This window comes from Drosophila subpulchrella, chromosome X, assembly GCF_014743375.2.
Source record: "Drosophila subpulchrella strain 33 F10 #4 breed RU33 chromosome X, RU_Dsub_v1.1 Primary Assembly, whole genome shotgun sequence".
Taxonomy (NCBI): Eukaryota; Metazoa; Arthropoda; class Insecta; order Diptera; family Drosophilidae; genus Drosophila; species Drosophila subpulchrella.
In genome coordinates this window covers 21088110-21111775 of record NC_050613.1, presented here as the reverse complement: position 1 = coordinate 21111775, position 23666 = coordinate 21088110, and the positions used below count along the sequence as shown (strand labels likewise).

Below are 23666 nucleotides of genomic sequence, written 5' to 3'. Positions count from 1 at the left end.
GTTTGATTAATGATGGCGATTGCCGGGACCCAGGGCAAGGGGGGGATTTCGGAGGGGGATTCCTTTGACAGTGTGACCCCCGTTCGGCCACTTTCATGGTCAGGCCACTTTATTATTGCGAGAGGAACTAAGTTGTCTGCCCAGGCGGCCATAAAACATCTTCTTAGTCATTTTAAATCGGAGAAAACAGTGCGCCACAAGCGCCGTGAATCAATCAGGGGCGGCTGGCGCAAGGAGGCGGAAAGGTGGGCGTTACCCGAGTGCAGCCCCACTGTCATCAATGTTTACGACTGGCCATAATGACGAAACACTGGGAAAAGAAGAAGATTGGCATGGTATAATCAAAAGGACACGCAGCCTCATCAAGTTTTTCGCATTTTCGGGGGGCATCCCCTTTGTTGTTCGGCAGCCATTGTTGGTGCGAACAATGCGTGAAAATAAAATGACCGATAATGAGTGCGTTCCCGAGCCAAAAGAGATCCAAGTTCTGCCAGCCCTGCAGCCATTCATATCCATGTGCTGACAGCAAATTGTCCAGAAACTCAAAAAGGCAGCAAGCCGTTGAAGCCATAAAACGGTCAGCAAACAGCAAAAAGCAGAACCCCAAAAGGCGCCCCCTCATACAGATTGGCAACAAAAATATGAACCAAAACCCAAGAAAACAAGAAAAGGTTTAAACAGTAGATGTTGCCCAAGGTCATAAAATTGTGAGATATGCGCCAGCTGGTGTGAATTGTTTTCGGAGCAATCCCATCTCTTAGTCGATTCGAAATGTAGGAAAAGGTGCTTAAGAGGATATTTTGATGGCCGCGCAAATTTAAATTATTACAGAGTTGCCAGACTGCAGAGTGCTATAAACAGATAATGTTCATGTTATTAACAGTGAATTTACAAGATGTTAATGGCTACACTGTTAATTTAAAAGTATATCGACATACCAAATGAAAAATCGAGGCGGTAATTTCTAAACATTCAAACGGAACACATTATATTAACTGATAGTACAGGTAAACACACTTTGTAATTTGTAGTCAAGCAGATCGAAAATGTTTGCATTCGCGAATGGTCGTAATTGTTCGACTCTGTATTCGCGTGGGCCTCTAATTGAAAATATCACGATTCTCTTGGGCCTCTAAACAACACAACACAATAATAATTTTGCTATTGGAGATCTTGAAGCTCCGCAATCTAAATTGAATCAGTGTTCTCAGAATCCTCTTCCTCATCTGGAACCAGTCTTATTTGCACTGGAAAAGGTGGGGATTGCTAAGTAAAGGGCATTCTAATAGATTGCAACTTACAGCGTCGACGTGTCATTGTTACTACTGCTCTCATTCGAATCGGGGGCTGGGACCGCGATCGACGTGGTGGTGGTGGTGGTGGCGGCGGTGGGGGTGGAGGTGTCGATGAATTCTCACCCGGGATTGGATTGTCTCTGGAAAGAGTGATTCTTATGCCTCCGACCCGTGATGGTGCTTGGTTAACCTCAGGTTCCGCGTTTGATTCGGCTCGGCGAGCCCTCTCCCTGGCTCGAGCAGCCCTGGCAGCCCTACGACGACGATTCCTCCTCCTTCGCGAATTCTGCCAGCTGTTCACCGGCACATGGATCGGCCCCCTGTTCTGCAAGTTAATCCTGCCGCCCGAAGGACTAATTCGATTACGCATAATGCTCAAAATTCGTCGTATTCTTTGCCAGTTTATTTGATCGCCTTGTTCGGGAGCCTTCTCAAAAATAAATAGCATTTTCGGTGAACGCACAAATATTACCGACAATCCAAAACTCACCCGTATAGGCATTTCGCACGAATTTTTATCTATGAAGCGGTGACTAACCATTTTACAAATGTTCGGTTTAATATAATATTAACTGATATTTTTTTTAGGAGAGCTGTAGTTGCTACCGTCGACGGAGCAGTAATGACTACTCTCACACAGCCGGGATCTAACTTCTCTGACACCGGTCACAAAGGCTTACTTTGATTTGGTTTTTCGGTTTTAAAAAAACCGACTACTGTTTCTAAACACAAAAGCACACTTCGATCTCGTACATACTTTTCCACGAATGCAACATAGAGAACTGTGCCTTAAATTGCTTAATTTTTTCAAAAAATACCAATTGCAGGCTTTGAAAAAACGTACAAAATGTACATAAGTATCTTCAAAAAAAAAGTACAAGTGCGGTCTTTACAAAACGATTTGCGTATGATTTAATAAAAAAAAGGTAGGGGACAGCGAGAGATGTTGTTGTGGAAAATGCGAGGATGCATCAGGACTCAGACCCGACTACATGAAGTCATCCGACTCGTTGCCCGCATCGTAGTTGGTGCGCATGTTCTCGCTCTTCTGGAGGGAGGCGTAGCTGCGCAGCTCCGACTCCAGCTGCCGCTGCTTGGCGGCCTCCTTCTCCTGATCGCGGCGCTCCCGCTGCAGCTTCTTCTGATCCTGGCGCTCGGCGGCATCGCGGGCCTCTCGCAGCCCGCGGAAGTCGGGATGCTCCTCCTCCGTCTTTGTCCTGTTCAAGCGGTTTACAATCTCATTGATGCGCTTCTCCAAGCGGATGCGACGGACGGCCTTCTCATCGTGATAGGCCACCTGGCCGGGCTCCATGTCTGGGGTCTTCTTGAGGTTCTCCCACATGGTGTAGACAACCTCCAGGTTGTTCACCTTGTTGCCCTGGATGCTGTTGGCCTTGCACAGCTGGGCGGCATCCACCAGGACATCGCTGGGTATGTCGTCGATGGTCTGACCCTTGCGGAGTCTCAGGTACACATGGGCCGAGGACAGGTCGTGGACGTGGAACCACACGTCCTCCGGCCATCCCCAGCGGATCAGCTCCTCGTTCTCGTGCTTATCGCGACCCATGTAAAGCATCGCCGGCGGCTGGACTATGTTGCTCTTGAAGTAGAACACCATTTTGCTAAATTTCTCTTCTTTTGGGACAATGAAAGGGATAAACTGGTGGTCACCGGCTGATACGTTCGTTTAAATGGGTTTTTTTGGTATCGTTTCGGCTTGTGCTGGTGGCCTGGTCCCGTCATGTACCTAAATAAGATGAAAATAAATATATTGCGTTGTTTATTGGAAATAATTAATAATTTGATTTTATTTTATTTACAGCCGGTGTTGTCGATATCGATAGCCAAGGGGTAAGCGAAATAAAGTCGATAGCGGGAGAAATGGCATGGCCACCATCGATATTATCATCGATGGTTTTACCATCTCCAGCTTAGTGTGGCCAGCTCACTTGTTGCCTAGAACATTAAAATAAAATATACCATTAAAAAATAACAATTTTCTAAAAACAAATTTTTGAAAATTTATTTTAAAAATATTAACTGAAATGACCTTGACCCGGGAATCTGCTCGTGAGCTCTGTCGCACCTGTCTGCTCCAATTAGACAAGGAACACATCAAATCAGAGTTCCAATCAGAGGAGATCCCAATCAGCCAGGAGCTGCAGCAGTTGCTCAATTTGAATCCCTCCCAGGATTTGGAAAACCAGGACATGGAGCAGTGGCTGCCGAATGAACTGTGCCTGGAGTGCCGCATTTTGGTTCAGAACTTCGAGAGGTTCCGCAGAAAAGCCGAGGATTGCAGGAAGCAGCTGCTGGAAATGCTGAAGAAGGACCCACGGAAACCCACATTCGAGGTGGTCTACGAGGATGGGGAGGGGGACGAGAGGTCGCTGCACAGTCTGGAACCCCCCGAACCCGAGCCCGATCCAGATCCCATCGATGAGCCGGCCATTAAGAGGGATAAGTCCCCCAGAAAGGCAACCAGGAGCTCGAGAAACACTCTGAAGTGCTCCCTGTGCCGGCACAGCTTTGCCCACCAGATCACCTTGGCGGCCCACATCCGCAAAGTCCACGAGGGCAGCAAGCGACCCTTCCAGTGCGACCAGTGCGAGAAGGCGTACAGCTTCATGGGCGGCCTGTACACCCACATTCGGGAGGTGCATGCTCCCAAGGAGCGGCGTCATCCCTGCGACCAGCCAGGATGCGAGAGGGTCTACACCAGCCGCATAGCCATGCAGAAGCACAAACGGCTGAAGCACAGTCCCCGGGACAGGGACTCCCTTAAGAAGTTCATCTGCGAACAGTGCGGCGCCAGCTTTAATCAGTCGGCGAATCTTAAGTATCATCTGAAGACGAAACATCCCACGGAGGACGAGGTGGCCGCCAAGGAGGGCGGCGCTGGGGAGCGTCACTTCTGCGATATCTGCCAAAAGGAGTTCCATTCGCGATACACGCTCAAGTACCACACTTTGCAGCAGCATGAGGGGCAGGAGGAGCTGCCCCACGAATGCCAGGTCTGTGGCCGCCGGATGGCCAAGAAGTTCATGCTGCTGCAGCACATGCTGATGCACTCCAGCGACAAGCTGCCCTGCGAGCACTGCGGCCGTAGGTTCGCCAGAAGATTCGAACTAGAGGCCCACGTGAGGGCGGTCCACCTGAAGCTCAAGCCCTTCGCGTGTCGCCACTGCCCAGAGAGCTTTGCTTCGAGGAAGACCCTGCGGCACCATGAGTATATCCACACGGGCGAGAAGCCCTACGTGTGCAGCACCTGCGGACAAGCCTTCCGCCAGCAGACGTGCCTCAAAAACCACCGGAAGGTGCACGACAAGTAGTCTTAACTAGCATTAGAGTTGCTTCTTAATTAAAGTGGTTAAGTACAAAATGGGCTTGCTTTGGAGCTTCTGAAACTGGTGATGGGCAATCACAGGACATAGGTCAAACAACCTTTTTCTACAAAAACACCGGGTATAAACTTAATTAGCTTTAATGACCAGTAAATTGTCAATTACATGGCTTCAGGCAGAGTCCGGTGGCTTGGCTGTGGGATCCACCTGTGTGCTGTGCTGCTCCCGTTCGATGTAGGCGGGCAGATCCTCCAGAGGTCGATAGTACAGGTGCACGGCCTGCGATCCGGCCATCATGGCTGCCAAGGCGCAGCCAAGGAACTTCATGTACTGGCCCCAGGATACTCCGGCGGGCATTTTGCTTAGTCAGTGCTGTTTGGGGGCCGCGCCTGCAGATGATGCTGCTCCTCCACGTAGTTCTTGGCCTGGCGACGCTTAAAAGTGCGATCTGTAAGGAGTTTCGTTATTAGACCCAACAAGAGGCCATTTGGGCGAGGGAGTCTCACAGAAATTGGTCTCGCCCACTGTCCAATTGATCATGGAGAACTCCAGGCCAGCGCCCAGCAGGAAGAAGAGCGGCAGGAAGCGGTAGACACCGAAGCGCTTCTTTCCGGGCCAACTGTCCAGCAGACGACGCACAGATCCGCTGTACGAACTCATGTGTTTTCAGCCGGCGATTATATAACTCCGTGTCTTTCCCGCCCTTTGCCAGGCGAAATTCAAGCGAGCCGTGTGTGTGCAGTGCCTCCGTCACATGTGTGTGTTGGTTATCTATGAAGTTTAATAGAAAACGCTTGAATTTCTTGCTTTGTTTATTTGTTATTTGTCAAAAATAAAGATCAACTCCATTTACCTCTTGTTTCAGTTTCCACTCGTTTCGTTCCGCTCCCCAGCAATCAGCTGTTCAATTAGAGATGTGCAAGGGATAAGGTATTAGTGATGGGCTCACGATAAGTAAGCCACTGAAAGGCATGTTGCTAGCGTGAAATTAATTTATTCACAGTGAAATATAATATCATAGCTTTCCAGTTTTGTACCTATAATTTCAATCCCCGAAAACTCCCTTTCGCTTATCATTCAAATATATTAATATATGTATGTATACCTAACAAATTGTCTTTCCATTTCGTGAGTGTGGGAGTGGAAACCCCTCCCGCTACCATCTCCAATTGCTCATCCCTAGAATTGAATTGCAAAAAAATCGAGCTTAAATAGTAAACAATAATGATACACAGTCTGTTTATAGTGAACAGCGGCGGGTAAGTCAATCAATATGTACGTCATGAAGAACCGGTGTAACCCTAGCTTATCCCACAATCAGCGAGGTCTTCCTGGAAAAGCACTGGCGCTCGGTGGTCTCGCGATCCGTGTGCGAATACTTCCTCGACGCCCAGCGAGCCGCTCCATATGTAAGCAGCCCCTGCCACGTATGGTCTACATATGTAGCCTATATGCTGACCATAGCTTTCGATTCCAGGACGTGCCGCCGGTGATTGCAACGCCCCACTACTACCTGATCACGGTGCAAAGGGACGCGGTGTCCCTGGTGGCCGCCTGCAAGCAGGAGGTGCCGCCACTCTTCGTCATCGAGTTCCTGCATCGCGTGGTGGACACCTTTCAGGACTACTTCGGCGACTGCTCTGAGTCCGTGATCAAGGACAACTATGTGGTCGTCTACGAGCTGCTGGACGAGATGCTGGACAACGGCTTCCCGCTGGCCACCGAGAGCAACATTCTCAAGGAGCTGATCAAGCCGCCCAACATCCTGCGCACCATTGCCAACACGGTGACGGGCAAGAGCAAGTGGGTCCAATGATGCACATACCTCCCACCACCCCAAAACAACAATCTTGTTAATCCCCCCTTGTGTGTATTCCAAAGTGTGAGCACCACCCTGCCATCGGGCCAGCTGTCGGCGATTCCCTGGCGCCGGAGTGGCGTGAGGTACACCAACAACGAGGCGTACTTCGATGTCATCGAGGAGGTGGACGCTATCATAGACAAGTCGGGATCCACGGTGTTTGCGGAAATCCAGGGATACGTAAGTATCCAAGGGAGATTGAAAATAGCACCGCATAGAGTGTAATCTATTTAAAAAACTCTCTTTTTCAGATCGACTGCTGCATCAAGTTATCCGGCATGCCCGATCTGACGTTGTCCTTCATGAATCCTCGCCTCTTCGACGACGTGTCCTTCCATCCCTGCGTGCGCTTCAAGCGCTGGGAGGCGGAGCGCCTGCTCTCCTTCATCCCGCCCGATGGCAACTTCCGCCTGATGTCGTATCACATAAGCTCCCAGTCCGTGGTGGCCATACCCATCTACATCAGGCACAATTTCTCGATCAAAACGGGGGAGCAGGGACGTCTGGATCTGACGATTGGGCCCAGGAACACCCTGGGACGCACCGTGGACAAGGTGAAGCTGGAGCTGACCATGCCGCGATGCGTGCTCAACTGCCTGCTGACGCCGAATCAGGGCAAATACACCTTTGATTCGGTGACCAAGACACTGTCCTGGGATGTGGGACGCATCGATGTGTCCAAGCTGCCAAATATTAGGGGATCGGTAAGCAAAAAATATAATAATTATAGAATATAGGAATTCAAAGAATGTTAACATTAAACACATTTTTCCCCTACCCCATTAGGTTTCCATCACGCCCGGAACGACCAACATCGATGCCAATCCCTCCGTGAATGTCCAGTTCCAGATCTCGCAGCTGGCCGTCTCCGGGCTGAAGGTGAATCGCCTGGACATGTACGGCGAGAAGTACAAGCCCTTCAAGGGTGTCAAATACCTGACCAAGGCGGGCAAGTTCCAGGTGCGGATGTAGACGAGATCAGCATCCCGATTCCGATTCTGATTCCGATTCCAGCTTTAATTAAGTGCTAACGTTAAGTGTATTCCACTGTTGTATGTCATTCGATTTCTGTGCCCCCGTCTCTCCCCCTCCCCCCTCTCTCTCTCTCTCTCTATCTCATCTATGTATCTATATCTACCCATAAAAGTTAAACTCCAAGTGTAGTCGTGGTGTGGTTGTTCTTGGGCGGCGACGCCATGTTCGAAGAATAGGAATGCGAGAATCGATCGGCAATGAAGTTGCAAGTCTTCGAGTGGCGTGGCATGGCAATCCACTCGATTCCGCTGCGCCTGGCAACAGCCAGCGAGGAGACCAATAAATTTAAATGAAAATGCAAAACTTGATTTTGCAGCCAGGCCAACGCATTTAGCATACGAATAGTATGTATACATCTGTTTATGGATGTGTGTGAGCGACGGAGGGGAGTGGAGATTCGCTCAAGTGGATTTTCAGACAAGTACTCGGTATACATAAGTGGGAGCAAACAGAATAGGGAAAATTAAAATCATGGAAATAAAGCAAATATTTATGTTCCCCTGACATATGTACAAGAAAGTTTCCTTACGTGCCTTTAATGATTATAATATTAATGATATTATTACTTAAAACTATTAAGTTCACGGCTGGAGGAGATTGTGATAATAGCGATATTATTTCTTAGAATATTAAATTCATGACTGGAGAAGGGAGACTATAATAATAATGATATTATTTTCAAAGTTATTAAATTCACTCCTGGAGGTTCCACTGTTTCTGGCTCGTTATCTCCTTATACAGCCTTAGCTGCATTTTTGTCTGTGGCCGAGACCGGCAACCGGTTTGCCCCTGCCACGCCCCCTGCCCCTTGGCCCGCCCTCCCCTCCCCTAAGCCCACTGCAGCCGGAGCAGCAGCAGCTTCTAGGCTTTTGGGCGCGGCGTGCAACGGTAGCCAACAAGCGCCACCGAAAGGCGACTTCGACCATGGCTAGACATGTTATACACACACACAGAGAGCCGGCTCTGGGCCGGGTCCAAAAATCCGGACCCCGAACGGATCGAGAAAATAACTCAGGTTTCGAGTCCAGCTCGCGAGTCATTTTTCAAGCGTGGGAAACACTCGTTAAAGGCTAAGCCAGTTCTACAAAAAAAAAGGAGGGGGGGGGTTTGGGGGAGTCACACACAGCATGGTGGCTTGCCCCAAAAAGCAGAGTCCAGCAACCCTATCCATCCATATCCATACCATTATTCCAAAGCGAGGCGTTTTTAAACGCTCATTAACAGCGGGCGACAAGAGTTCGTTGCCTAAGTCTTTCGTTTTGCCCTCCTAGGGCTTCCTATCGCCATCCCCTTTCCCCCCGCCGAGAATGGAGATCCTCTGGCATTTAACCGCCGTAATTGATAGCGCATTTCATACGGCTCGATTGTAAATGTTTTCCATCTCATTTGCATTTCCCATCGCTCGAGGGAGAGCCATTTAAAATCAAGAATTAAAGGGGTGGCATCTAGAAGTCGAATACTACCATACCCTAGACAAAAACAATAAATAAGTGGTATCCAGAAAAAATATATATACTAATTAATGTTTTAATCCAGAGTTATACATTTCTGATTTTATTAAATAGGCTTTTCTTATTATTGATTAGCTTACCCATAAACTTACACCCTCGGCGAGGGTATCAAATGTAATATTTAAAATTCCCCTGTAGAAATGTTAATGGCATTTGGAATTATTGCAGTTCATGAACAGATTTGTAGCACCTGAATGTGTTTTTTAATGAGCCCCTTGAGGTGTCGATGAAGCCTCATAAATTTCCTCTTTAAGCGAGAATGCACGTGATTTCGTGCCCTCATACATGTTTTAATCGATACAAAATCCTGTTTGCCCCATAAGCATTAAATTATTTTGTTTAGCTTCTGTTTGGTAATACTCGTATGCTCCAGTAAAGTTTAACTATTAACGCCATGCTAAGTGATTTCAAATGGATGCAAATGCAGCACTGCATTTGATCTACTTTCAATTTGAAATGTTTGAACAGCCAAGGTATAATTTTAAAGTAAATTTGAAAATGCTCTTTCGTGAATTCCTATATAATCGGTGTGTTTGTTTATCGTGAGTTTGTGATAATAGTTAGGTATATTTGAATTAACATAAATTGCAGGTGGACTTCTCTTTGGGTAGCCATATAACGATTTTTGTAAGAGATGACAGATGGGAAGAAAAAATAGGATACAGCATAGTATTTCTCGGAAGTCTTTAGGCTTGAATCAATATTTTCCAACTCATCATATAGGTAAGATAAGGTTCCAGTTATATTACAATTTTAACCAGTTTTACAGTTCGAAGTCATGATATAATTGTGTTTCATTGAAATAATCATAAATGTTTTTTGGGATCGTTTGAGATATTATACTTTTAATCTGTTATTATTCCTTTTTTATATTTTATGGATTTTAAATAGTGCTAATTATATCCGCATTACGATCTACATTACGAAACATTCAAAAGCACAGTGAAGTTAATGGAGTCTATGGCCCCAAAATAGTTTGAGTGAAAGACAAGCAACAAGCATTTGTCATTAGCGCAACAAGGTTGCTCCCCCTTTTTTTCACCTGAAAAATAAAGCAGGGGCGGGTATTGAAAGGGGGTGGGGGAACTGTAGCAGGTCGTGCAATTGCATTCGCTGTTCGATAATAATTTATGCAACTTGTCGCCGCTGCACTAAGCAAATGTTTGAACTCTGCTTGTTCGCAGTGTTTGCCTTGCTTTGTGCTTTGTGCTTTTCGCCTTTGTTTGTTTGTTTGTTTGCTTTGATTGCTGTTTGCCCAACTTTGCGAAAGGTGTTGAATGCCGGCCGCGTCAATTGTATCGTCCCACATGATTTCAAAACTATGGCTTATATATAAACCAGAGCACGAACCCCCCATAGAATGTCTAATAGGCACTCGCCCGTCTGGCCGGCTAATTAGAAACGTTGATTGTCTCCGCAAGAAAATGGGGGAAGGTGGGTGGAAATTGGGGGAAAATGGAAAGCAGATCCAACGGGAAATGTGGACACTATTAGGTGTTCGAATATGTGTACCCTTGTACTTTATTAAAAAAATGTTTTGTAAATGTAAAAGATTTATCTTCCCATTTCAAAATACTTTTCGTTATTCAATATTTTATTTAAAGTATTGACAACTCCCATCTTTAAACTTTAAATTTATCTTTGTCTAACTAAGCAACTAGAACCTAACTCAAATGTGGTGAAAAGTATAGCTGTAAGTACAATGTATCTAAAAGGTTGTTCAACTGAAAGGCAGCTAAAACGTAACTACAACTGAATATAAAGCTTACATAAGGTAACTACAATTACTTAACTTACACTTTAAAAATATGTAACAAAATAGTTATGAAATGAGACTAAAATGTAGCACAAATGGGGCTTAGTAACCAAAATTAATCTTTTCCGAGCCAAACTCGAATCTCTTATTCTTTGTATTGAGATAAACCCGTCGCCTAACCAAAAAGGGAACAAACCCGAAAGAACTGACGGTATTTCCATCATAAAGACGCCTCCACAAAATAGACTTTCTGTGCCAGTGCGATGAGGCTCATTAAAAACGATTGAAACTTCCGCAATTCGATGGCCCAAGTAGAACTGAATCCAGAACGAGAACCAGAACCATTATCCGTATCATAATCACAATATGAATCGGAATCACAGACGCCGAAAAGTGTGTTTATGGAACGCAGTATTTCAGTTGTGTACAGATTACTCATTTCTTCACTTTTGATGCGAAAACAAAAAGAGCCCCGATAAACAAAAGATCCGAAAAATTAAAAACCACAACAGAAAGCAGAAATGACTAAAATTTCGAAGAGGATTTGCATACAAAGTCCTCAATTTTGCGATAAACAAAAGGGGTAATTTTCCAGCCGATAACTGTGATATGCTAATGCCAAAAGTCTCGATACGGTATTCACATATTTTATTTGTTAATTTCTCTTGTGTAACCACTAATTAGCCAGTGTCACAAATTGGTTTTAATTAATCGATTTATAAGAGGTTAGAGGTCGTTTGATAAATGGTGCAAAAAAAAAGAAGCATTTACAGCAAGTAAATATATTTTGTACAAATATATGCAAGTTCCTATAAATAACATCTTCAGATCGTATACGAAAAATTAAAAACAGGCCAAACTGGAAGTCTGTTTTCGCCCCGTTGAAGTTAATTTATCGCATTGAGCCAGAAGCACAAAGAATTAAAACAAAAACCAGACACAATTGCGACAAAATGAAGGCAGATCAACAAAAAAACAAAAAACAGCCATTACAATAAATCAGAGACGACAAAACCGTCAACGATTCACAGACTCACAGCGAAAAGCGGTCTTTTTTTAAATAAATAAATTGTGTCCAAACGAAATTTAGGGGCTTATGTGAAATGGAGCTTACGTAAGCGGTATGCGCAGCCGCCGCCAGAGGTCGCCTGCGAAATAGATCGCATGGGGGTGCTTTTGCCGTAAATCTTTTGTGCAAAATTGCGCGAAATTAATTTGACAATTGCAAGTGCAAGGTCATCTGAAAGGTGTGTGTGCGGGCCACCCATCTGTGGCACACTATATGCACCTGATTGTTCAGTTTACTGCATTCGGGAAATGAAACCAGATACCAGATGCCAGGGGAAATGCAGCACAAGCGTTGACCAGGAAATTCTGGTTTAATTCGGACAGCTATAATCGGTTCCTATGGATGGTGCTACATTTTGGGGGGTCGCTATGATATTTTTCCATTATAAAAAACCATAAATCGGTGAATACCAATGCTTATAAAGTATACCACTTGATATCCCAGACGTATTTGCCTCACAAATGATAAATTATATTCAATAAATTTAATTTACAGCACAGAACTTTGACTTTTTAGTGACGCAGTGGGTTTCTTGAACCCGTTTCCATTTTACTCGCATTCCCATACCGATTTCGCTTTCCTCGGCTCCATGCCGTAATATTTATTTACGTATTTATTGAGGCCAATTGCAGCGTTTAACTCAATTTGATATGCTAATTTGCTCAACATCTTCTCGGCCTTCTATTGCCACACTTTCCATGTAAATTGCACAAGAGACATGTTGACGTAGTGAATTACTCGAGTTCCCGATTCCCATATGCCCCGATCCCCCGGGATAACGACAATCTAAAGTTACTGACCCACTATGTGTAATTCGCGGCAAATAGGCGATTTCAGCAGGAAATTAAACAAAAACTCTAAAGGGTTATTATACGGTTAGTTAACTTAGTTAATACACAACCTGGCTGTAAGTTCACATATAACCTTTGCCAAAATGAAATATAAATATTACAAAATAAGGTATTAGTAACAAACCTCTCATTTTACAGGAACTACACTCGAGATCTATTATTGCAATAGAACCCTTCAATATGAGGGGAAGTACGTGCCTTTAAATGTGTGGGGAACTAATTTAACTGCGTCAAGTCTAAACAAATATCTCAAGTAAAGTCGATTTGGCACGTGCGTAAATTCGATAGGGGAACTTCATATAAACAGGATATGGTGAGACACCTGTGGAACCGTCTGGGAAAACTTTGAGTCAGCTTTATTTATTATTTAGTAAGAATAATGTAGTAATTCCTTAGAGGTTTTATGGCCTTGACTGATATCGTTATCAAAGCCATTATATATCTGTAATCATTCAGTAAAATGTCTGACAGTAAGTGATATGCAAACAGTTGTCATAAAATAGGGGAAACAACAAGGATGATCATGATACTATTTTTAGAGATTGTAAGATATTGACCTCCCTTTTAAGGTTTTGTAAATGTGTCTTGAGACAGTAACATCTAAAAAAAAGAAATCCCTATAGCATATCGCTCTTCCCAGCAGATCTACTGGAAAAAGATATGTAGAAAAGTGGATTGGGGCAAATCCCGAGGTCAAAGACCACTAGAACCCCAAAGTTCGCTCAAAAGTTTGCCGCGCGTAAACACGTTCTAAGAGAGCTGGTCATAAAAAACCACGTTTACAAGGTGGGTACACAAAACGAACCTTTGAAGTGTCCACACAACCTTGTTTGCAATTGTTTTAGGCGAACACATATAGGACCAAGTGCCCCCCCCCCCCCAAAAAACCCCGAAATCCCAGAGAACCCTCCGATAAGATAGATTTTCCTTGTTTGTTTCGATTTTCCTTGTTTTATTTTCTTGTTTATTTTCGCATGAAATAAAGTTGTTCGGCTCGAGTACAAACAGTAAATCATAAAAAAGATCATCATGTTTTGGGTGTTTTTATTCTCATTTAATGTAAGTATTTATAAGTATATGGAATTGAAATTGAAACTTAGCTTAGGGCTTGGCTCGTTTATCGCTTCGAGGATAAACACACAGTTACAAACACTTTTATTTGATTTTCGATTGCTTTTTTTAAATATTGCTTTTGAGTCTTTCATTTTTTGTTTGTCTTTTCCATGTTTACGCTTAACGCTAATTGTATATTTCTTGCGTTTCATTTACAAAAATATATACGTCTATAAATATATATGCATAAATTTATTTGCTCTTCTTTATTGATGAGTTCGGGTGTGTGTAAAAAAAATTGCGCTAAACTAAATAAATGCTACCAAAGATATGCAAAAAAAAAGGAATTATAATTATTATTTGCTGGCGAAAATTGCTAAATTAAAAGTGTAAAAATTGAAATAAAATATGTATTATTATGCTGGCGTTTTTTCTTTACTAAGTGTAAATTATTGTTTTATTTATTTTGTCTTCTTTTTTTGTATTTTTTCGCATTTTTTAGATGTCTTAATCAATGATCACAACTCTTAGCATAAATATTACTCGCATGTGGCATTCATAAATATATATTTTTTTCGGTCCGTCTGTATATTTATGTATAAATATATATGTAATTGCTTATTAAAAATATATATGGATGTATATAGATCTATCATATCTCAATTCGTTTGCTGCTGCACAAAAAATATATAGTTTGAAAATGTCTTTTCTCCTGTCTTTCAAAGGTCTCCAGAATGCTTCTCGATGGATTGGCCGTGGGATTTGCATGGGTCATGTCGGGAAATGCTTGGTCTTGGCAAATGGAAAATTTGATTGTCTCGTGATCGTTGAACCAACCAAAATCCGTAGCCAATCCATCTGTAGCTTACATCTCTGGATGCGGCTAGTATTTGTTACTTGTATTGTTACTGTTACTTTATTGTAATTGTAATTGTACGTGTCTTGTTGTCGATGCAAAACAGTAAACACAAATCGGTTATTGCTTGCGATCTTGTCTTTTACCATGGAATTCGTTGATATGTGTTCATTAGCTCGTCATTAGCTCGAAAGGCCTCATCTACATAGTCGGCTTCCTAAATCCTCCCTCCTCTCCCGCTTTCCGATAGCCGATTTCCCCATTTTCCGACATCGTCTTATCATCGTCTTAACCCAATTTCGGCTGCGTGAAACTGCAATGGAATAATGAAATCATTTTGTTTATAAGTATTTGAGTGCTGAGTTTGGGGTTAATAATGGAAATGACTGATGTAGATTAAAGTTAGTATTATGTGACAAAGTTAAAAAAATTCAAGATAAGATTACGCGAAAAGCCTCGATAAAGAGTTGAGTTCTTTATGGGCTTTCAAATATTCAAAAAGCTACATAAAATGTTTAATAATAGGTACCAATTTAAACATTTAATTTAAATAATTATGATAATATTTATAGCTCTTCGAAGCTAACAGCTTATTTATTAAATGTTATTAAATTATTTTTTAATTATTTCGAGCATTAACATTTAAAATAACAAATTACGAGTGCGGTTCTGAATTAATTTCCTATAAATACACCCTATTCTGACCACGAAAACCCATTCCCGCAGCTGTCAAACATTATAGACTAATCACCTGAGAGCTTCCAATCGCTGAGGAAACAATAAATCATCTCATCATCGCCATTGTCTAGCCAGAAAACGATGCATTTCCATTTCAATCGGAAATAAGTGGACTCTCCGTTTTTGAGTTTCACTTCTGGCCCGATTCGAGTTTGACACTCTCGCTCGCTCTGCGCTAATTGAAAGCAATTAATGCAATTAAAAGCCTGGGAAATGAGTTGCCGACTTAGCAAATTAAGTGCGTGTATAGTAAAAATAACAACAAAAATGTACAAAAACATTTGAAAAGGCACATTCAATGGAGAGCAAAAGTTTTCGCGTGTCTGTTTCTCGTTTCATTCAACTGAGGGGCCAACTGGGGGGGCTAAGTGGGTGGTTTTGGGTGTGACAGAGCGGTCCATTCATTAATTCATTGATACCTCAAATTGGCGGTCAGACGAAAACCACATATAGCCATATACTACATATACTACATATACTACATAGATTCAAAACAGAGAACGGCAGGAGCACTTCCAGCGCTTATTTGTTGATTATGATCATCATCAAGAGCTGTGGAGGCCGCTTAAATTGTGTGCCAGCCATTAATTGAAGCTACGGATCTACGGGGGCCTGGATCTTGTGATCTCTGATCTTGAGGTGGGGCCATCGGGGGGTGGCTGATAAATGATAAATGGAAATGAAAACGTGTGCTAATTGCAACACTTTGTCACCAATCAGTGGCCACAGCATCAGCGCCCGTTTGTGTATCCCATATCTCGTTGCTGTATCTCGCACCTTATCAACAGGCACTGTTCCCCGAGGTTCCCGCCTTCGATTAGATAAGTGCCCATGCCCATGCCCCAAACTGTCACGTTTGTGTGTGGTGGTTGCCCAACTTCTAATTGGCATTGCATGTCCCAAGTCAAGTCCCCGAGCCGAAAGAAAAATGTCTGCACATTGGGCAACGCAACTCAAGACAGCCCGAGTAAAACTCAACTCCGAGCTGATTACGAGTCGAGTCCGACGACCAGAGACCCGAGCGTCGAGAGCGGTTTTCCTTATCTCTGTGCTGTACCCAAAAAAAGCACACACGGCAAAAAACTACCACAGAGAACCCCAAAACTACCTTTCACTCACATCACTTTATGTCAGAAAGTAAGGGGTAATTATAAATCATCATAAAGATATAATAAGCTTTCAGGTTTAAAATCAAATTTAAAAGTGAATATAAAATATGCAGCTTTAGCTATCAATATAATAGTACCCTAAGATCATTACCTATTTATCTTAATATTATTTGTCTCTGTGTAGAGATGGCATGACATGGGTCTTCGGAGAGTCCACATCTTAAGACCGAGGCAACCTAAGAAAATCTGAGGCCATGGAAACGACTAATAAATAATGAGCTTGTTAGCTCGTGTGTTCGACCATCACTATAGTGAAGAGATGAAACTATTTAGTACCCTACAGTGATCCTTAAAAAACCGCCCATAAAAACATAATTTTTCTTGAAAGCCTTAAGTTGCATAGATCTTATAGATAATAAGCCCTTTAAATGTTGGATTCTTAATTTTTAAATGTCTGAATAATGATGCGACTAATACTTGCTTACAAAATCAAACAAAAATTAAGATCTAGTGCTGTACAACAACAATAAACCAAAATCAGTGTTGCGAAGACCCAAAATCAGTGTGAATCAATGCCGTAAGAATGTAATTCAGTCTTGTGTAAATACTGGAAAATCTGTATATATGAGTTTGAAGATGAAACCACCCTTCCCTGTGGAATTTTAGAGGGCATCGTGTAGAGAAATGCCAAGCCATAAGAAGACCAAAAGAATCTTTTGCCCTGCTGGCAACAATCTTTAACTAACTGCTGGTCAAACTGGTTTGCCCCCTACTCTCCTCCTCTCTCTTTCTTTCCCCTCCCTAGTTGACCGTGTGTGTGAGGCGGACGGAGCGATGGCTGGCTGTTGCGCATGCGCAGCTGCCGTCTCGCTCGCACCGAAGCCGGTTACGCTTAAATGAGCGTAAGACCAGAAGAACTCTCTTCTCTCTCACTCTGTGAAAAGTGTTTCTTTGTTGTGTTGGAAAAAACATAATTTTTTATTGTCATTAGTTAGGTCTTCTCTAAAAAAGTAGCGTCGAAAAAAAAAACGTAAATTAACTACCAAAAAAATTATATGGTATATCGTATGTATAATCTTAAGACTTAATCGAGGTTTACATCGAGTGGAAGTGTGGCTTGGTCTAGAAGCTAACTAAAACTAGTGTCTTGATGATGATGATGATGGGACAGTGTTTGGGATAGTTTGGGATGGAATTTTTACGAGACTTACTGGCACTCTGGCACACGGCCACGCCCACTGATTAGGCGTCGAAGGGCCGCTTGTGGGCGCTGTGCTCATCGCCGCCCATTTCGCGGGAAAGGTCCGATATCACCTCCTTGTAGATGAGTGGATCGATGTTCTTGCCCAGCTGATAGAGCAGGAACCAGTCGCCGATGTTGCACTTGTTGGCCACCAACTCGACCTCCTCGCTTTCGGCCAGACGGGAACGGGCTCGGAGCAGAAGGTGACGGAGCTTGGGTCCCGCCACAACGGCGATCCTGTAGATCAGCGAGATTCCGGACAGAATGCTCAGGATGATGAACCAGAACCACAGGAACACGTAGATCTTCTCGTTCACAATGTTCAGGGGCAGCACGCACAGACCGTCGAACTTCTGCACACTGCCGGAGGGACCGTATTTGTGGAACGTACACTTGGTGACCTTTGGAAAGACCCGGGCCATGGGATCGATGCGCTCATCGGGCTCCAGTTCGGTGAACTTGAGGACGTCGCTGCCGTAGGTGCTGAACTCGCCGTCCAGGAAGAAGTCCACAAAGTAAATCTGACCGATCACGTTCACAAAGTTCAGGGCCTCGCACACGAAGAATCGGAAGGCGTAGAAATTGTGGCGATTCAGGTTGCCAATGAAGTAGTCCACGAGGATCTTCTTGCGATCGTTCTTGCACTCATCGTTCACAATGGGGCTGTTGAGGTCCATTACCAGCATCTTGAGACGTCCGCCCTCCCAGGACTTCCACAGATAGCGCGGCACGTAGAACAGGATGGCCTGGAAGAAGAGGACGAAGCAGACCCACTGGTAGTACTTGTGGTACTTGACCTCGTCCTCGCCCTCCACATGGGAGCCCACGCCGGGCTGCACCACATCGCGTCCGGTGATGCCAGTAAGCCTCTCCGGAACGGTGAACGTCGAATAGATCCAGCAGTAGGTGTCCATCACGCCCAGCGGGATCTCGTCCACGATACAATCGATGGGGTCACCAATGTATTGGCGCGAGGTCACCAGCAGGGAGAAGGCGATCAGTATGATCACCGTGGCCTTATAGTGCATGCGAAACACATTGTTGTCGATGCACACCTGGTCGATCTTCAGCAGGCCCTTGACGGACCCAAAGACATCAAACATCTTGGCTGTCTTTTATGTACTTCTTGTACTAATATCGGGTAACTTATTTCGGATGGTAAGGATACTACTGATCCTAGGGAGACGATGCTCGCTGTTTGTCTGGTCTGACTTATGCTTGTGGGGTCTCGGATTCGGGTTCCTCACAACGTGTCGGCCACCATTACTCTTCAGTTTCTGTTTCAAGAATGCACACGAAAAAAAAGATAGTAGTAACTATCGGGGAGAGCAGCGTTACGTGGGATTTGGCACTGGCACTGGATCTTCGGTTGGGTTTTGGATCCCCCAGAGAGCTTCGGTTGTGTTCGGCTCCGGCTCGAGTTCGAGTTCGTTTCGCGCTCTCAACGCGACAACAAAAACAAAGCCACAAAAATTTTGGGGGCGGCGGGGGCGACGGTTACCCAGGTGGAAGTTTAAACGCCGTCGCAGCAGCGGCACTAAGCGCACTCTTCGGATAGAAAATTCAAACTGTTCGAAACTGTTCGGCTTTCCGCTGAGCCAGGTCGCTTGGCTGCGGTAAACGCCGTCGCGCGAGAGCACGAGAGCGATTGTTCTCTCGCTCTCCCTGCTCTCTCTCTCTCTCTCTCTCTCTGGGGTGGATCTTGTTAAACAATAAACTTTATTTTATTTCATTTTATTTTTCACTCCTCTCGCGGCTCTCTGGCACTCGCGCTCTCGCGTCTTGGAATGGCTGAAAAAAAACAGTGGACCAAAGGAAAAGGGTGACATTTTCGAATCCGGAGAGAAAGAGAGAGGGAGAGTGACTCAGTGATGCTGCACTATATTTAAGAAAAGGCCTTAACTATTTACCTTAGTTTTATACATTTTTAATTCGCTTAAAACATGTTATGTCTAGGGTCTCCGAAGACCTTGGCTAAACCACGTACGGTTTCATTGTACATCTGGCAGCCTTATCCTCAATTAACCCTAGATTAGTTTTTTCTAACTTGTATGGTTTTTTTTTAAGATAAGACTATCTATTTGAAAGTATTATATCAGTATCAAATTTGTCATCACCCTTAACTCATTACCAATTTGGTTAGGGTATACAATCTTATCTTTAAAACTATAATTTTTAAACGAAAAATGCTTCTTAAGTAAAATTAGGAAAAATGAGCACATTTACGAGGGTTTTAAAAAGTAAACCTTTTTTCAATTATTTTTTAAAATTTTTCAAAAACGTTTATTAAATTATTTTTGGAAATTAAAAATTTCCAAATATTATATTAAAATGTTGCATACCTTCTGGGGTTAAGACAGTTGTTTTTTCAGCACTCAAGATTTATGATTTAATTTTATCGTCATCTGGCAACGCCGACGCTCATGAGTCTGCCGATGCATTTAACCCCCCCGTTGGGACACGACCCCAACCCCACCCCGCTCCCCGCCAACTCTTAACTCGGAATCTGCCATATTGGAGCTCCGTCTGTGTCTGTGTCTGTGTCTGTATTTGTGTGTGGAGGCGACAAGTTCTTGGAACCCGTTGTGTTGTCGTTGTTTTTGTACTTTTGGATGCTGGAGTGGTTTTGTTTTTCAGATTGGAGCTGCTGCTGCACCACCAACACAAAAAGTAGAGGGAAAACCAGAGACAAAGAGGTGAGTGAAAGAGAGAACACAAAGGAAATGCAAAGAAATACCAATAGTGGAACTCTCTGCTTTCACTGCATTTCTATACCTGCAATCCTCTGTGTATACCTGGTGAGTTCCAGCACTTACCTGAGTTTCGGGTATAGGGTAAGAATATTTAGCGGGATTTTTCATGCCCTTCTGTGGAGAGCACAAGAGAGCCCTGATATAGGAACAAAACGAAAACGCGACTACCTGTTACACTCGTTCTTCTTCTTTCCCGTTCTTTTTCTTTGTTTTTGGTCCGTTCTTCAGATTCGATATTCCTCTTTTACCTGTTCTCTGACCAAAAATTTGAAGCCACTGTTCTCAAAACCCTGGAAACTATCTCAATTGTAAATTAAACATTTCAATCCGGACACACACCGGCTTATCAGGGGTATATAACTATACGTATATACACTTTATAGGAATATATAACACCGACCCTATATAACGTACTACCATATATTGCTCTCAAGTGCGTGTATTCGATTGTACAAAATAATTAAAACGGTCTAGATGTAGCAATACTCGGCTAGTTCCAGTAGGCTGATAAGAGATAGGGCATTTGTCATGGGAAGCGAACTGGTTGCCATATGTAGGTGTTATGACATCGAAGATCTGGGTTGATATGGTCGGACATTGGGGATGTCTGAAGGTCCCACTTGGCGGGCACTCAATTACTTTTCGAGGTTTAATGGGCTTGAAGGGTGTTAGCCGGAACTAAGTAGATAATAAAAACTATATTTATACATTTTTTTCAATTCGATATACTACACCTTAAGTAATAAATTTCAAAGATATAGATAAATATTAAGTGCAACAACTCAATCTACTATAGAAACCACCTCCCAACTTGATCGCTGATTTGAGTTTGAAAAACGAATTATAGCCCCCGGGAAAGATGTAAATTATTTTTGCAACAAACTCATACAAACTGCACCAATGGGTCTACTCAATCAATAATGATTAGCTGCTGCCTGCCAAGCAACCTGGGAAGCGGGAGAGCGGCAATAAAAATCAGTTATAAAACCATTAAGCCTATATGTCCGCACACCGATGTATACGACTGGTATATATCCCTTAACGAGACGACTACTGTCTGGGCTATTAATAGCCGGAGAAAACCGCAGCGAACCGAGGCGAGACCGAGGTCTTAATTGCCCACTAACGCCAGTACCGAGTCCAATAAATCAGATTGGATCAGTTGTCTTTCGACCACGCCAACATATAGATCAAATTTCGCACAAGTTGGCCAATTTTGCCCCAAATCAAATCTTCGGACATGATAAGATCACTATGAGAAGTAAATATTTAGAAAAGATTGTTGATCGCCGATTGGTTTGCCGTCGATCTTTATATTTATACAACACTAAAAATTAATATTGGACCTTAAGCCATGGAATCCTCAAAAGATATACCACAATTTTTCTTGAACTTTGGTTTTAGCACATCTCTTGGTACTAAGCATAGACTAAGTATAATTATATCTCATATATATATATATTGATTAGTTTAAAAAAATACAACTATTGTTTTCTGTGTATTCAGAATACCATTTCCCCTGTGTCACATGCTTAATTGTTTCGGCTTAGTCATCGACTTCACACGAAATCGACCATCAACATATCTGAAAATTCCCCGAAAATCGTCTGCGTCACGTAAAACAATCTGGTGAAAAGAAGATACATCTACATCAACAATCTCTCGCGATTTATCCATTCGACTTACTGCTCTTGGAATACATATTTTTCTGGGGTCAACTTGGAATGCTATGGCAACAGAAATGATCTGCCGATCAATTTATTTGCCTTTATCAAGAATCTTATGGATACCCAATTAGGGCATCCTACCAAAAATAGTTATTATACAAGTCAATAATGGGGAATTCAAAAGGAAAGGTCAGATGAGTATTTAAATTGAGAATTTAAATTCTCGTAGACAACAGCTTTTCACTGTCAACAGACAGAATTTACATACATATCGAATTGCAATCGGGTTAATTAAAAAACTCAGAAACTTCTGTAGATGTCAAAACACTTGTCAGACAGTAATTAAGATTTGAGTTTGGAAAGACTTGACCCAAAAACATTGTATATTTCCAATTTAGAGGACAACAACTTTTACTAATTGAACGGACATTAAACTCTGCCATTTTATGATCAAGAGATCAGCGGGCTTCGCTTGGATGCTAACTGGTTATGGGAACACATTCCATTTAGATTATTTTACTGTGAAACTAACTATATAGATAAAGAAATACAAATAATTGCAGAGCAAGAAAGAGATACCTAAAATTGCGTCATTCGCCGTATTGAATATGACTTTTTCATACCGCCCAACCATCCATCAACGATTTCATTTGCATTGCGCAAAACCAAATTGTATCAAAAACACTTTCACTTTTTCAGCAGAATTTTGTTGCAACGAATGCGAATATATCAATATCGCGACGTCTGTATTGCAAATATATGTACTTATGGAGGGGTATTGCTTATGGCTGGTAATTGAATCTGTAGCCGAGGGTAATATGTGTGGAGCGCCTTGCTTGAATGGTTCGAATTTCGTTTTCATTGCGGTTTGCTTTATTTAAATTTCAATGCAAAATTGCCAAAGACAAAAGAACTTGTATAACCTATGTGTTTTTATCTGTATCTGTATCTGGGCTATGCTAATATAGCAGTACGACTCTTATTCCAATATGAATCAATGAACTTTCGTTACCAAAAAACAAAAAAGGTGAACGATACTAAAAAAAAACGTAATCAAAGCAATTTCCAGCGAAACCCTAGTAGAGGCAAATTTGAGCAGTCAACCGGCTAAAAATGTTGCAATTACTAATAAAGTCGGCGGTCTCTGGTTACGCACGACTTCTATATGTAAAGCGGTATGGTATGGTATTGTATGTCTATCTTATCCGGCAAAGTTCGGAGCGGCCACTTAAGCGCTTAAGTTATAAGCACCAAATACGAATTCCTTGGCGAGCTATTTAGATAAGCAAGAGATATAGATACTTATGAACTGATAGTACGGATCTCTGATGGCATTCCAAAAGCAGAAGGTAAATGAAAACAACCCGGGCGTTACTAAAAAATAAATAATGTATTTTCTGGGGATTGACTAGGCGATAAGATTGTGGGGTCCAAATAATGAAATACACTGGTGGAGGGTGAATATCCACCTGAATATCACTTGTGAAGAACCTTGTTCCGATGTCGCTGAAAAGCAAACAGAAGG

General features: G+C 42.9%; 6 protein-coding genes across 6 annotated transcripts; 2 read left to right on the top strand and 4 right to left on the bottom strand.

The window, feature by feature from the left end:
* Positions 1-961: 961 nt before the first annotated feature.
* On the bottom strand, positions 962-3190 carry LOC119557865 (coiled-coil domain-containing protein 25). The gene is made up of 4 exons (XM_037870863.1): positions 3116-3190; positions 1786-3042; positions 1302-1722; positions 962-1247 (listed from the first exon to the last, which is right to left on the bottom strand). Exon 2 carries the CDS (start codon positions 2911-2913, stop codon positions 2284-2286), a length of 630 nt encoding a protein of 209 aa, XP_037726791.1. The 5' UTR covers positions 2914-3042; positions 3116-3190; the 3' UTR covers positions 962-1247; positions 1302-1722; positions 1786-2283.
* Positions 3191-3240: 50 nt separating this feature from the next.
* On the top strand, positions 3241-4676 carry LOC119557875 (gastrula zinc finger protein XlCGF26.1). The gene has a single exon (XM_037870876.1). It carries the CDS (start codon positions 3341-3343, stop codon positions 4625-4627), a length of 1287 nt encoding a protein of 428 aa, XP_037726804.1. The 5' UTR covers positions 3241-3340; the 3' UTR covers positions 4628-4676.
* An 87-nt stretch (positions 4677-4763) lies between these two features.
* LOC119557877 (protein BRAWNIN) lies at positions 4764-5034 on the bottom strand. Its single transcript, XM_037870878.1, has one exon. It carries the CDS (start codon positions 4994-4996, stop codon positions 4811-4813), a length of 186 nt encoding a protein of 61 aa, XP_037726806.1. The 5' UTR covers positions 4997-5034; the 3' UTR covers positions 4764-4810.
* On the bottom strand, positions 4944-5558 carry LOC119557876 (small integral membrane protein 4). The gene is made up of 3 exons (XM_037870877.1): positions 5493-5558; positions 5146-5410; positions 4944-5087 (listed from the first exon to the last, which is right to left on the bottom strand). Exons 2-3 carry the CDS (start codon positions 5297-5299, stop codon positions 5002-5004), a joined length of 240 nt encoding a protein of 79 aa, XP_037726805.1. The 5' UTR covers positions 5300-5410; positions 5493-5558; the 3' UTR covers positions 4944-5001.
* Positions 5559-5799: 241 nt separating this feature from the next.
* LOC119557749 (AP-3 complex subunit mu-2) lies at positions 5800-7801 on the top strand. The gene is made up of 6 exons (XM_037870635.1): positions 5800-5898; positions 5961-6048; positions 6117-6442; positions 6521-6680; positions 6752-7204; positions 7287-7801. Exons 1-6 carry the CDS (start codon positions 5864-5866, stop codon positions 7470-7472), a joined length of 1248 nt encoding a protein of 415 aa, XP_037726563.1. The 5' UTR covers positions 5800-5863; the 3' UTR covers positions 7473-7801.
* Positions 7802-13749: 5948 nt separating this feature from the next.
* Positions 13750-19289, bottom strand: LOC119556667 (innexin inx2). The gene is made up of 2 exons (XM_037869017.1): positions 17690-19289; positions 13750-14944 (listed from the first exon to the last, which is right to left on the bottom strand). Exon 1 carries the CDS (start codon positions 18822-18824, stop codon positions 17721-17723), a length of 1104 nt encoding a protein of 367 aa, XP_037724945.1. The 5' UTR covers positions 18825-19289; the 3' UTR covers positions 13750-14944; positions 17690-17720.
* Positions 19290-23666: the final 4377 nt, after the last annotated feature.

What these genes read in the sequence shown, in the direction of transcription:
- LOC119556667 (XM_037869017.1), bottom strand. Translation starts at nt 18,824, where the DNA reads ATGTTTGATGTCTTTGGGTCCGTCAAGGGCCTGCTGAAGATCGACCAG.
- LOC119557749 (XM_037870635.1), top strand. Translation starts at nt 5,864, where the DNA reads ATGATACACAGTCTGTTTATAGTGAACAGCGGCGG. An exon ending in TTTATAGTGAACAGCGGCGG is followed by an intron (nt 5,899 to 5,960) that starts GTAAGTCAATCA and finishes TCCCACAATCAG; the next exon opens with CGAGGTCTTCCTGGAAAAGC. An exon ending in TTGCGGAAATCCAGGGATAC is followed by an intron (nt 6,681 to 6,751) that starts GTAAGTATCCAA and finishes TCTCTTTTTCAG; the next exon opens with ATCGACTGCTGCATCAAGTT.
- LOC119557875 (XM_037870876.1), top strand. Translation starts at nt 3,341, where the DNA reads ATGACCTTGACCCGGGAATCTGCTCGTGAGCTCTGTCGCACCTGTCTG.
- LOC119557876 (XM_037870877.1), bottom strand. Translation starts at nt 5,299, where the DNA reads ATGAGTTCGTACAGCGGATCTGTGCGTCGTCTGCTGGACAGTTGGCCC. An exon ending in AGTGGGCGAGACCAATTTCT is followed by an intron (nt 5,088 to 5,145) that starts GTGAGACTCCCT and finishes AACTCCTTACAG; the next exon opens with ATCGCACTTTTAAGCGTCGC.
- LOC119557877 (XM_037870878.1), bottom strand. Translation starts at nt 4,996, where the DNA reads ATGCCCGCCGGAGTATCCTGGGGCCAGTACATGAAGTTCCTTGGCTGC.
- LOC119557865 (XM_037870863.1), bottom strand. Translation starts at nt 2,913, where the DNA reads ATGGTGTTCTACTTCAAGAGCAACATAGTCCAGCCGCCGGCGATGCTT.